Source organism: Gadus macrocephalus, chromosome 12 (assembly GCF_031168955.1).
Source record: "Gadus macrocephalus chromosome 12, ASM3116895v1".
NCBI classification, from domain to species: Eukaryota; Metazoa; Chordata; class Actinopteri; order Gadiformes; family Gadidae; genus Gadus; species Gadus macrocephalus.
The window spans coordinates 16,465,295-16,479,581 of NC_082393.1; the positions used below are offsets into that span (position 1 = coordinate 16,465,295).

Genomic DNA, 14,287 nt, shown 5'->3' on the forward strand with positions numbered 1-14,287 from the left:
CATGTTCTGTAACGCGACAACACAACAACAACCGTCGTGTCTCTTCAGGTGGAGTTTGAGGACGGATCACAACTAACGGCCAAGAGAGATGATGTCTATTCCCTGGATGAGGAGCTGCCCAAGAGGGTCAAGTCTAGACTGGTTAGTGACACTTGAGTTCAGTGATTGTTCTTTTTTTGTGTTATAAGTCTGTCCAGATTTGATGATTCCCCATTAAGCTGTGTCCATACTAGACATTTTCAATCCAAACAATTGCAAAGCAACGCACCAGCACACATTTAACGATTGACTTGCCGATTTTGCAATCTTGTCTGGGCACGCACATAACCGCTGTCTTTGAGGAACACAAATCTTGGACCGACGTCCTACGGACAAGTTTTCCTGAGAGTGTGTTCATCCACAATGTTTTTCCCCAATGAAAAAGTGAACACAAATCGTGGACGACATATAATTTGCTCTATTTGTGGAGCTACATGCATGGGAAGAAAAGTAAAAGAAGGCAACTTTTCTTTTCCATCTTTTAAGCTTTCACCTGCTCCTCCTTGTGAATACACACTTTTCTTTAGCTGGTGAAAATTCCCCTTCAAATATCTGTGCCTGACCCCAAACATCTACATACTTGTTTGAGGTAAAAGACAGATCCATGGTCTAGATTCAAGACCCCAAACAAGTTTGTCAAGAGAAAGATGAGCGTCTTTCACTTACACTTACACACGCATAACGTTGAGTGGGTCAGACTCTACCACGACCCCCTTGGCCTTAAAGAGAATGTAGTGGGGGCCCAGTTTTAGGAAACAGTAGCAGTCCAAACGAGCATGGCCCGTCAGGGTGGCTTAATTCCTCTCAAACTGATCTCTAATCCCTGTGGACTTTGGCTCTGTCTCCAGTCCAAGGCGTCGGACATGCGCTTCGACGGCATTTTCGAGGATAAGGACATCATCCGCGAGTCAAAGCGCCAGAGAGTGATTAACTCCCGGTATCGGGGGGACTACATCGAGCCGGTCATCTACAGAGCCATCATGGAGTAGCCGCCGAATCCGAATGAACTTGGCGTCCGCCCAGCCACAGATCCACCAGCACATGTAAACCTGTTACCGCAGTTTCACTAGAGTGACCTTAATGTCGTCTGCCACACAGAAAATACCACTGGACAGACCTTTTTTGTTATTGTTGTTTATAATTAATCCATTTTCAATAAGTTATATGAGGAATATTGAGTATTTGCTTTTAACGGTGAGATGTCATTATAGAGAGACAAAAATACAGTGCAACATGTTGAAGTGCAACCCTTTTTTATTTTTTTATATTAATAGCTGGATGGCAACCTCAATGCAAAGCAATACAGGACCACCGCACTTCTACCACCAGAGCAGTGGTATGTTGGTTGAATACATCAATTGAAATCCATCCCATGCATTGGGAAAAACACTGGTAACTCAAAATATTTTAACGTTGCTTCTAAGAGCATGGCACCCATGACTCCATTCCAAATACAATATTTGTAGAGATAAAATAATAGTTTTGAGGTTTTATACCATTTATTGTATGTATTTATTGTTATGGTGCTCATACGTCTGTGTATGTATGTTTATGTGTATATATATATATGTATGTATGTATGTATGTATGTATGTATGTATGTATGTATGTATGTATGTACACATACACATACACATACACACACAAATATATGAGCTCATGTATACAATCTAAATTAATCCCTGTATGACAATTCAGAATAGTTGCAGTGGCGTTTCTATTTGCTGAATGAAGGCCTGCTCTGAAAGGTCTAATTGTACATTTGCTAGGTTACATACTCTAGTAAGTGCAGATTTCTCTGCAATGCCAAGCACATCGAAAGCATCGGCGTCCTCTCACTGGTGCCTTCAGCTGTCTGCCATTTGCTTTCGCTGTCACACTTCATCGGTTCAGTGAAGAGGAATTTTATGTTATTCTCATTATTGAATGGGGGTGGGGGGAGGGAGGGGGGGGGGGGGATTTATTGCAATGTTCAAATGTATTTTTCATCGAAGACGAGGTCTGTGGATACTTTGTCATTTAAATGTCTTAAGTTGTCCGCTGTTCATAACACAGGAAGCAGTCATGGTGCGGCAGTCCTGCCTTTCGCTCTGGTTGCACATTGTGCTACAAATGGCTTGCAATCCCCAGATCCACTTTGTAGCCCTTCCATTGTATAAGATATTGTATATGTACAGTATGCTAGAGTTCTGGATTATTACTAAAGCATTTTATAAAAATTGTTTGATTTTAGTAAAGATATAGACTTCCACTTCTTTGTCCTTTGTCCTTTTTTGTTGTGTTTTGAATAGAGCTTTTACGAGTCAGACTCTAGAGGATTTTGACTCTGTACTCCAGGGTCATGTTTTCAACGCCTCTTTCCTGTAAGTGTGCAGACAGCTTTTTAACGGCTGCCATGCACCACCTAGGTTGGTGCTTCACATTGTAGCAGCAGTCGATTTAATATTATTAATTCATTCTGATGATTAGCACGTGTTCATCATTTGTAGGCCTATATGCTTGCTATACAATATATGCTTGCTGCCTGTGGATATGCAATGTACAAATTGTTTATTATTAGGGGAATATGATAGAATTTTTATTAGACACTAGAATAATAACAGAACAACAGAGAAAGCTCTGTTAACAGTAGTGACGCGTTCTCTGTAGGGATCGACCGATACAGATTTGTTGGGGCCGATACCGATAGCGATTTTTTTTCATCTGTCTTAGCCGATAACCGATACGCCGATATCGATTTTCTTGAGCCGATATTTGTAGCCGATAATACCCTGGAAATCCAGAGTTCTCGAGAGAGCCCAATTTGAATTTGCTCAGCGAGTCACTCTGGGACCGAGCAATATACTCGGGTATATTCTTGGCCTCCCCTGGCCCAGAACATTAATCAATCACATCGATGTATCAATATAGGAGGGTCAAAAGCGTTGCTGTTTTACCGACCGGATACTCTATTTTATTGGTTTAGTTAAGGGACATTGCACACTAATCAACATTCAAAATGTAAGTGAGCCAGAGTTAGCCTAAGAGGCTAGTTTTCATCTGTTGTCCCCTGCCAGATATTCAAAAGGCAACCTAAAATTACAGAAATAAAATGCATCTAAACAAAGATTAAAAAACAGCATAGTCGTAAGAATGAATTGACAGACAATGGCAAACAAACAATAAAATAAGCAGACAATAAAACAGTGTACATTAAACATTTAAGGAAAGTGCACAAAACAGTAGATTAGAGCAGGACAAACGCACCTACAATAAAAACACATTCAGCAGCATAGAACACAAACATGCAGCACAAACATATATAGCAGCATAAAGCACAAACATGCAGCACAGACATACAGCAGCCTAAAGCATAAACATGCAGCACAAACACATACAGCAGCATAAAGCACAAACATGCAGCACAATTAACTTAGACACTAACATGACCATCACAGGACAGGAGCACACAAGAGACAAGCAAGCAGGACACAGCATTTACTAAGAAGTCGGCAGGACCATACGGCATAAGTCTTATCTATTGGTTAGCTCCACTGGTCTGGATACGTCACCCCTTGTATTCTTCTGATTGGTCATAGTGTTATCCAATGTGTGTTATCCAGTGATATTTTCAAATGCATGCTTGGTGCTGCCCCTCGAGTTGGGCCATTTTCATTACTCGTTGCCGGCCCCTACAGCTTTCTAGATGTGGGTCTGGATTTCCAGGCTAAGCCTCCCTCAATTTACATCATAAAAATGACACAATGATGGTAACAAATGTAACAATGTGTCATTTAAAAAAAAAAATGAACATTTATTGAACTGTAAATCACGGCAAAAAAATTAATTGGCCGATACTGAAAAAAATAACGGCCGATACTATACATGTAAAAAACACATATCGTCCGGCCAATATATCGGTCGATCACTAGTTCTCTGCAGCTACAGCAAACGCAGTAATGTCAAACGTACTGCCAAACACCCTTGCTTTATCCTGATCGATTCGTCCATTGGTCAACCACCAATTACCTGTCATTCCATTCTTGATCATTATCTAAATTTAAGTCAGTGTTAAAGAGTTTAAAACAGGATTTTGTGTTCACACCTACTACTGCCGCAGCCGTAGCCCTGAGGCCAATACTCAGCGGTGCCACAACCGTTATAACCCAATGAAGAACATGAACCAAACCAGGTTCCACATCATCTCCGCTCTTAGATCAGGCCTTCAGTTCAAATGTAACATTGACCATCCAGAGAATAATGGTCTTTGGGCTTTTCACTCATCAACAGATCAGCACGTCTATACTTGGGTTTCAGCCTTAGTTGTCGGCAACAACGAAAAACAACACTGGACAGATCACTGGCTTGTTCATGAGGGCCAACGGAATGTTCCTGAACGTGGTCATGTGGTTCTCACTGAGCTAAGAGGTGCGTGATCTGAAACAGCCCATTTTCAGCTCTGCATTATTGAAGAGCAGAGTCTTCTCCCAGTGTACCATAAAAGCCCTATATACAGCAGAGCTGCTGCTGCAGAGTGCTTTATTCCAAACGTGCCCAGACACAAACCAACAAGAGTTGGCCAGTGGGCTGTCTACTCTGCCTGCCTTTCTCCCTCATGCACTCAGAAATACATGAGGAAGTTGTGGCTCTGTCTGCCCATCTGTTCTGGTTAAGAGCAGAATGACACGCAATCCTCCATTCATTTCTTTATCAATTCCCTTTGGGCATTTGCAATATTTTTTCACAAGATAGGATGTGATATGCTGTTTTTTTTAAATGGCTTACTAATGTATTACAGTTAGCGTCTATATGTTTCTAAAATAATATTGTATCTATATTAAGTTTAGATTCCCCAACCAAATCTATGATTCAGGTATACTTTTTTAACAGTAGTTAAAAATGTGATCTATAGTGTCACCCCAATAAAAATAGAAACCATGATTGTGATGTTTGTGCAGTTGGTTACAACCAGGCCTCTGATTTGACAGTCCATACGTTATTTGCTCTTCCTCAATCTCAATCAATAATTCCAATTTCCATTTTATTACTCAAAATATTTTTTGACATATTTCACAGTTTTCAAACAATTTCAACATCCATGTATGTTTAGATAATTTCTTGTGCATTTATTTGTACTACCATGACTGTTTCAAGTTACTGCTGTTGCATGCACACATACTGGCCAATATTTAAAACGGGGGGACACTACTTGTTGCATGTCGGACATTACCCGCATCTCTAACTTTGAACTTTGCACCTTTTATTATTGTTTAATGAGCAGTTAATTTCATGGCTACAAGTCTTAAATGCGCTTAAGTAAAGACAGATGTACATGAAATGGGCCATTTTATTTTAATTAACTCAGGTGGCGTTCAGCCAGTAAACTGAACGGTTCACGTAGAATAAATAGTTGGGGTGAAGAATGCCAGTTGGTCACATAGTTTGTTCAAGCTGAATTAACAAGCTTATAAATGACCCCCTGGTTTCCTTTCTTATTCAAGCTAATTTGGCTCCATGGCTTCTTATAACTTCTATGATTCTTCCTTAGAGAAAATTAAATGTTTTTTTGCAGGGTTTGTGTTGTTAGAATAACAAAATAATTCAAGACATTCAATATTTGATATGTTTTAAAGGTGCTGTGTGTAGAATCAGGGCCGTTGCACCAAATCCTGGGCCCTGTATACAAGAGGTACTGATGGGCCCCCCCCCCCGAATTCCCCCTACCAGCCCCCTGCGCTGAATTGTTGACGGGGGGGGGGGGGGGTAGATAAAAAAAAAATTATTGCCATGGGCCCCCCCTCTGCCTTGGGCCCCCCCAGGACTGCCTCACTTTCCCCCGCAGTCCGTCGGCCCTGTGTAGAATTGAGGGGAATCTAGCTCAACTAACTTGGCAGAAATATTCATTAGTATATTTTAATTGTGTATAAAACCATGAAAATTAGAATTGTTGTGTTTTGGTTACCTTAGAATGAGATCTTATATCCTATAAGGGAGTGGTTCCCCTGCAACGGAGCCCGCCATGTTGCAACGCCATGTTTCTTAAAGGTTGGGTATGGAATTCGCTTTTTTGGCCATTTTTGCAAAATTACATGAAATCCTTATCATAACCCACTTACAGCCACTGAGTTAGAAGTACTGACATGAAAATTAAACAAGTCAATCATCTGTGGAACGGGCAGGGCTTGAAAAACTCCAGCCAATGATTTCCAGAGCCACCGAGTTGCATTGGACAGTAAGTACGTCAATCAAACGGTCGTACTGCACTCCCCCTCCCCCGCGCGCGACCCCTTCGTGCACGTACTCAAACCTCGTGACCCAGAGCAAGCTTCTGTTTGTTGTTATCCTGCGGTAGCTACTGGAGCTAGCTAACTAGCAAATGACTCGCTCTCGCGCATCTGTGTTCGCTCGTGCATGATTGCGCGCGTCCATGTACTTGGAATGGGTGGAGTCAGAGTCAGCGTTGAAGGAGAGGACCATTTGAGTTGTGTATTTTCAAAATCTGCTGGCATTTCGCAAATCCCATACCCAACCTTTAAGTAGCTCAGAACCAAGTAACATTTTAAACATCTTCTTTAAGCTATGACTTACAGCTTTACATACTTAATAACTAAATACAATTTATAAATCTATCAAGTAAGCTCATGACTCGACACTTTACTACTAATTGATGTCATAGACAATGACATAAATTATTGAAGTACAGGCCACCATAGCTTCTTCAAGGTCATTGGAAGGAGGGGTCTGGGGTATTAAATAGGTTGCAATCTATAACCTCACCGCTAGATGCCACTTAATCCTACACACTTGAACTTTAAGGTTCATGTGGATGCTTAATTTATAAATGAAAACAAGGGTCAAATAAATAGTAATAGTGTAGAAGGAGCTTATGTAGAACAATACTTTAGCTTTGGGAAAGTTGACCTCTGGCACACGTCACCTACCTTTCTGAGTTATTCCGACAAACAGGTCACCGGCAAATGGTTTAAACCATTTTCTTAGAAAGTTAGCATAATGCTATAGGAAAAGCTGGTGTTACCCCCTGACATGTTTTAGTGTGTTGATGGCTGGTGTTTCCTGTGTACCCTGATTATTCAATGCACCATGGAGATGCAGCCTCACCCAGCCCAAGAGTCCAATGTCTCTGACTCGGGCCAGGTGAGGCGGTGTCATGCCAAATTTGTACCGGCTGCCAAATTTGTACCGGGCGCGTCATCCATACGTAATCCATTCCAAACCTGCCTGGCAGCAGATGATCGCGTCGTCCGTTGCCGGGCAGGTTTCAAAAAACATTCGCGCTCATGTTGCCAAAGACGAAATAACATAATAAAGTTAACGGATCGCTAGATAACACTTGTTTTTACTTTATATTTGTATTGTATTCAATTGTTTAATCAAATTTAGCTGGTAAACTGAGTGTTTAAAGCGGGTTTCAAAAAACATTCGCGCTCATGTTGCCAAAGACGAAATAACATAATACAGAAAACGGATCGCTAGATAACACTTGTTTTTACTTTATATTTATATTTGTATTGTATTTAATTGTTTAATCAAATTTAGCAAGTAAACTGAGTGTTTAAAGCAGGTCAAGGACGAAATAGCACAATACAGATAACGGATCGCTAGATAGAAGGTTCGCGAATGTCCGTGAACCTTTCACGTCATTCGACGCGATCGTCCGTTGCCAGGCAACGGACGACGCGATCATCTGTTGCCAGGCAGGTTTGGAATGGATTACGTATGGATGACGCGCCCGGTACAAATTTGGCAGCCGGTACAAATTTGGCATGACAGCGGCTTGAACCAGCCATCTACCACAGACACGGCACAAAACTTCGATATGTGTTTTATACATTATTCACATAATAAATGGAAATGGCTGCATCTAGTAGCACCATTTGGATCAACGAAGGCCCATCAAAACATTTAGTATCTCCTAGACTTCCATTCATTGTTGTTGATCATAGCAAAGTAAAGTCATTAAGGGAATGAATTAGCTGAACCCATAAAAACGTCATAATCCCTTTAGGGCATTCTCCATTTTCGAGACTCACTGTTATCGATCTTTGTTGAGTTTAATAGGGGCTTTGTAGTTTTCACTCCACAGATTTTCACTGTCCGCACTTTAGGTGACTTGCATATCACGAGGGTCAGCACATTGCTTCTAATCTCCCTTGATAAAGATTATTATTCTCCAAGAACCCCCCTCTTTCATCCTTCCCATAATTGGCTTGGATAATCTAATAGAATGTAAACAGTCAATGCAAGGCAATATTATATAAGTAGTATGGCTCTAGTTAATTTTTGTAGAATGAGAATAAATCATTTTGTAAATCAAGGATTTAAAAAAAATAGTTGAGTACCTCCTCACCCTCCTCATCGTCTTCTGCTTATCCGGGTCCCCAGACCACCCTTTCCCGGGCCACATTGACCAGCTCTGATGGGGGGATCTTGAGGAGTTCCTAGGCCAGTGTTGAGATATAATCTCTCCACCTAGTCCTGGGTCTTCCCCGATGTCTCCTCCCCACTGGTCGTGCCTGGAAAACCTCAGAAGGGAGGCGCCCAGTGGGCATCCTTACCAGATGCACGAACCACCTCAACAGACTATATATATTTTTAAGTGCAATTCGCAATACTTTGTTCATCCATATAAGCATAAACTAAAAAATAAAAAAACAAACCTCTAAAATAGAAGTGTGTGAGCTATTTAGGATAGGGAGAATTTTTTTCTCATCTGAGCAACAGAAAATACTGTTTGGGACATAGTGAATTGTCTGGCCTTTTTCCCAACATCTCCACCTCTATCCCAGCAGGAACTGAATATGGAACCATCTGCCAGGATCCACATCCCAGATGTAGTTATCTCAATACATGCCTTCTCAGTCTGCTGACAAGGCCTTTCGGTGCAAGTTGACTAAGGAAACACGTTGATGAGTATATATACTTTAAAAGTCCATTTTTGTTATTAAGCTCTCCCCCTCCAAATGTCAGTCAACCACACTGTGGCACTACCTTTAAATCTATTCTCAATCCCATCTGTTCTACTCAGCCTACTCAGTCTAAACTAATTTACATTTCCACATATCTGTTCCCCTGCCCTCATGTCTCCATGCCCCTTCTACTTTTTATTTAATTCCTTTCAATTTTAACTATTGTCTTGTTTCATAGCTTTACATTATGCATCATATATAGTTTGATATTATTCATCATTGCATTGTATTTAGTTATTATATATATTTTTTAGTGCTGTCAAGCGATTAAAATATTTAATCGCGATTAATCACATTAATGGCATAGTTAACTGACGTTTAATCGCAATTCTTTTTCTATGCTAAATATCCCTTGATTTCTTTGTCCCATTAATTTTTCTAATTTTAATGCTCTTATCAACATGGAGAAGTGCATCGGCTTGCCTTGTGCAAATATTTTTTCTAACAACATTGGCATATACTGATCAAAACAGGACGATATTAAAAAAAAGCCTATAGTGCAATGAAACGATGAACATACAAACATACTGCCTTGAACATAGCAGTCAGGCTACTGCTTCTTTGTTTTGAGCCAAAGAAAAAAAAAAAAAGTTAACGCCGTTAAAATTGGTTTGCGTTGACGCCGTTAATAACGCGTTTAACTGACAGCACTTATATTTTTACTTATTATTTGTGAAAGCGTTGATCAATTCTTTGTTGCACGTCTAAACCAACCCCCAGTTCCAGGCTACCAGATTGACTCATAATAAAACCATGAGAACCATGTGAAATGCCTTACCTGAAGCAAGAGCATTATGATCAAGAATTACTCTTTATTCTGTCGCTTTCGAATATCCTCGAATACGTCCCACATTTTATGTAATTAGAACCTGCTTTTAGGTTTCACGGATGTTCTCAGTTTGTCACATGCTGTTAGTTTAACACATTCTATGGCTAAGTAAAGGAAAAACTGTCTAACTATGATGTATCATAATGCAACCTTTGTAACCAGACACAGCCTCCCTTAAGATATGCAGGTATAGTGGACCAGGATTGGAGGGAGCCAATCAGCAGAGTAAGATGACAACCCACAAGGTCAAATGGAGGAGATCACCCAACAATCATCATGAAAAAAAAAAAATCAGGATACATTTTTGTGGTATAACACAAATCAATGCAAGGTTATCTTTTTGTGATATGCCACATGCCTTTTCTGATCTGCATAAAAGGTTTATCACTTCTTACTTGGCACATAACCAAACCACCCACAAAATGGTATTCCAATCCCTCATCTCATCTTTTGGAGATATTCCGCTCACAGTCACAGACACTAATGGACGGACACATAAACATTGCAAAAACATCATAACATTACAAACCTCATAACCATTTTTTCCCCCAGAATTTTCCCCAACAATACTTAGTGCTAGGTCCAATATAGCCCCAGATGTATTTGCTTCACTTGCCTCACAACAGGTCTTACTGATCAGATCATCATCTGTGCTTACTCTGTCCATGTGGAAGTTCCATACCATCGCTTCCCCACAGCACAGCAGCTCCAGCATGCCTAAAGCGTTGAAAATGTCTGGTTGGCCTGTATCCTGGTAACTGGCAATGGGTAATTAGTGTAATGGCTCTGTGGTATATTGATACAGGGTCTTTCCTTCTCAGGCCGTCCTTTGTTTGCTCCTCTTGTTTTTGTCAGTGTTTTTTAGCACTCATGACCTCCCCTTTCAACTCTTCATGTAGGGTATCAGTTTCACTGGGCTGTTAAACTGCTGTCATATTTTCCACTCCCCTTCAACCTTGCATTCCTTTTTACAGTACCATGCACATTTCAGTAGATGGCATTTTGTTGTTTTATTTAAAATGTTTTTAGCCCTGTGACTAAGTGTGCATGGCAGTGTTTTCAGTCTCAGACCAGACAGCATAATTCTTCTAGAAACATTTAAAGGCAATTTTGATGGGTTGGGAATGGGAATAAGATAAACAAAATGATGATTTTGGTCATAGGACATAAATGTCAGAAAAGTCAGTGATAACACTAATTTTAACCCTAACCCTAACTTGATTGGAAATACTTTGTAATGTAACCAACTATTAATGCAGATACCTTGACAACCATGTTATGTAACCAACTGCTAATGCAGATACCTGGACAAACATGTAATTTAACCAACTGTTAAGGGAGATACCTGGACAACCATGTGATGTAACCAACTGTTAATGCAGATACCTGGGCACCCATGTGATGTAACCAACTGTTAATCGAGATACCATGTTTTTGGGACAACCATGTTATCTGGCGATTCATATTCATGTCAACATTTTTAATGTTTGGGTAACTTTTGACCCAGGGGTCGGGTAACCCCTGCACTAGCAGAAACAAGTCAAAACCTGTTAACGAGCTGTGTGCCCCCAAAAAATAATAATTTCAAAAAAGGATATAGTGGTACAGTTTGTGTTGTGAACACAATAGATCAAATCTTGGTAAAATTGTTATTTGTAATTTGTATTTCTTTACCGGTCCCTTTGGCCTAGTTTTGCAAAAAAAATATGGTTTCTATTGATATTGGAGGACATATTTTTTGCCGGTTGCTGATCAAATAAGGCACAACATTGTCTTTTGAGCTAATAACAAAAACTCATTCCATGTGATCCTATCCCAAATCCACAGTGTGTTGCAATGCACGGCTCTGCTTGTATCTGATCTATCCATTCAGCCCATCCCCTGATGGCCCTGGTGAGATAAAGGCATCAGGTGGGGGGACTTGTGCCTGGTCCTTTTGGTTTACCCACAGAAAGAACAACGGAGCTGGACAATTCTGACATAACAATAAAAAAAGAAAGTGTATGTTGTCTGTAAATTGTTTATTTTCACAGCTGTATATTTAAATACATAGGAAAAAATACTTTTGAAACAATGGAGGTATGTTGAAATATGCTTTCTTTGTTACTTCATCATTTTGACACCACTAGAATAATTATTACGAATAAATGAAATGAGGCCAGCAAAAATTCAAGTTATTAACAACCATTTTTTAAAGGTAATCTAAAGTCGGTTCAAGCAAGCAATGAACACCTCCATATTTTGCCAGCAACATTTGTTATCTTAAACTAATCCATACATAACATGATTTACAAATATTTACTCATGCGATAACACTTTAAGGTAATCATTTGAAGTTTGACCTGGATAAAACCCACACAAGATGACACCTTTCAAGGTATTTAGTTACGCGAGAGTGCTGCCAACGGGCCTTCGTGTTAGCGCAGTGTGGCTGACAGCACCCGTAGTAAATAGCAGACCGATTTAGAAAGTGGACGAGATGGTAGACAAGTCAAGAGGACTTGGAGGCACAGGTGGCCACTATTTCAAGTGAATCCTTGACCTTGATGTGTTGGGGGACAGGGTGGGGGTGAGGTGGGTGCACACAAAAACAGAAGCTTCTACTATGTAGGTGGCCCTCAGAATGCCAGGATGGGAATGTTCAGGACAAAAGGATATGGCACCACAGTGGCCTTCCATTAACTGGTAGAGGACTGCTTCAGTGGCCGCAGTTTTTTATTTCAAACAGCTGTTCTTTGCCTGCTTGGCTGAGTGAAACTCTAGCCCATGCAGTAATTTGGTTTAATTAAACCCAGAGCAAAAAGAGACACTTCTGCTGGGAAGGATCAGCTCCTTACCTCGGCCGGGAACATGCAACTCTGTTTTTCCACAATGCGAGGTTAATGCGATGGGCTGGGAAATGCATCATTCTGTCAGCGGCCAAATTGAGTTGAAATTGGTGTTGAAATTGAATTACCTAAAGACCAATCTCTATTTTAAGCTATAAACCATAGTTTTAAAGAACAATGTTAATGTTCAGCAATTCCAGAGTTCCAGATCTACTGCTGTTTCAGGAGGCCATATGTGACCGTAACGAGTGACCAGAGGGTTGTTGGCGTGCCGTGCACACAGTGGTTTAAGCTGTGTAAATGTGTAATAGGACATATACACATTTTCCTGAATGCGCAACTCATTTAATGTTGCTTTTTTGGATTACATTTTCAAATCTATGGGTTAGTCACTTTGTTTGTCTTTGAGGCAATAGGCCAAAGTTTCAATATGTGGGCTGTGCCAAAGAGTGGTGAAGACAGGACTCCCTGCGTCACAGCCTCGCATACAGTATGTTTAGTTGACTGATAGAAGCAGACGAACCTGCCTTTGTTTATTCAATATATAACCTTTACCTCCATCATAACCTTGCCTTTATTAATCGGTGCTAATCCAAATTAAACTAGTTTTGACTTTTATTCCCCTAAAAAAAATGCCAAAACACTGAGTTCTCAAACAGTCCCCTAAATGCAATGTTTATTTACTAAGATATTAACATAACACTAGTCAAATAATTATTAAATAAATATGACTGTTGACATCCTAACACCTAGCTAAAGGAAAAGTCTTATAGCCCTATACCACTTATATTACTCCTAAGGAGAATGCCTTCTTAGGCACGAGACAATCATCTTATCTGGCTCCTGTGATAATATCTTGTGAGGTGTCCAGTAGCCTACCTTGGCTAGCTCCTCTGACCCTTGACTCACATCTGCTGCCCTCTTCCTACAGAAGCAATAGAGAGTAAATGTTGAACCCCTGAGCTATCTCACAAACTACTCGCTCTCTTAAGAAACCTCTGAAGTTATAACACACAGAGGGGCACCTCCACCAATCTGTGTCCATAGGCCTAACTCTAAACTCTGAACAGCTGTTGACGTGAACTGAATGTGACTCACGGCTGTCTCAATTCATTTTATTTTGTGCTGGGCAATGGCAAGACGAAGCTGTACTTTTGAGTGTAGATTGGTTTTCTTCATGACGGATGTAAGGTATGAGTTTGATACAGGTTTTAACTACACAGCAGGCAATCTGGTTGGGGTTGGCCCCAACCAGATAGTTGCAAGGCTGCAAGGGATCGTGATGGATCCTTCGAAGAGGGCCAATTCCTCCGGGTGGTTGCGGAGGATAGACAGATCACAGGCCAGGCCAAGTTGGTCCCAGTAAAACAAATCGTTGCTTGGCAGTGAAGGGCCATTATGCCCAAGGCCATGCTGCAATAGCCGCTCCCACACGTTGGTTCCGAGATGAACATCGCTGCAGAGGATAACCGAAAGACAACGCGTCCATGTGACGCTTTAAGAGAAAACAAATAAAGTCCGATTCACTTTTGATTATTAACTTTTTAGCCGCACATTGGCATGGAAAACAGTTATGTCTGAAAGCATTTACGGCGTCATATGATAGGCATGGATGGCATCGTAAT

At 40.6% G+C, this 14,287-nt stretch overlaps 1 protein-coding gene across 2 annotated transcripts in view; it reads left to right on the top strand.

Moving 5' to 3' along the window:
* The window catches only part of kdm4aa (lysine (K)-specific demethylase 4A, genome duplicate a), a 30,370-nt gene extending 28,080 nt beyond the window's left edge, over nucleotides 1-2,290 (top strand). For both annotated transcript variants that reach the window (XM_060066837.1, XM_060066836.1), the window contains exons 21-22: nucleotides 49-141; nucleotides 888-2,290. In XM_060066837.1, coding sequence (XP_059922820.1) covers nucleotides 49-141; nucleotides 888-1,028 — 234 coding nt within the window. In that variant the 3' untranslated portion in view covers nucleotides 1,029-2,290. The remainder of the gene's footprint in view (nucleotides 1-48; nucleotides 142-887) is intronic.
* The last annotated feature ends 11,997 nt before the right edge of the window (nucleotides 2,291-14,287 follow it).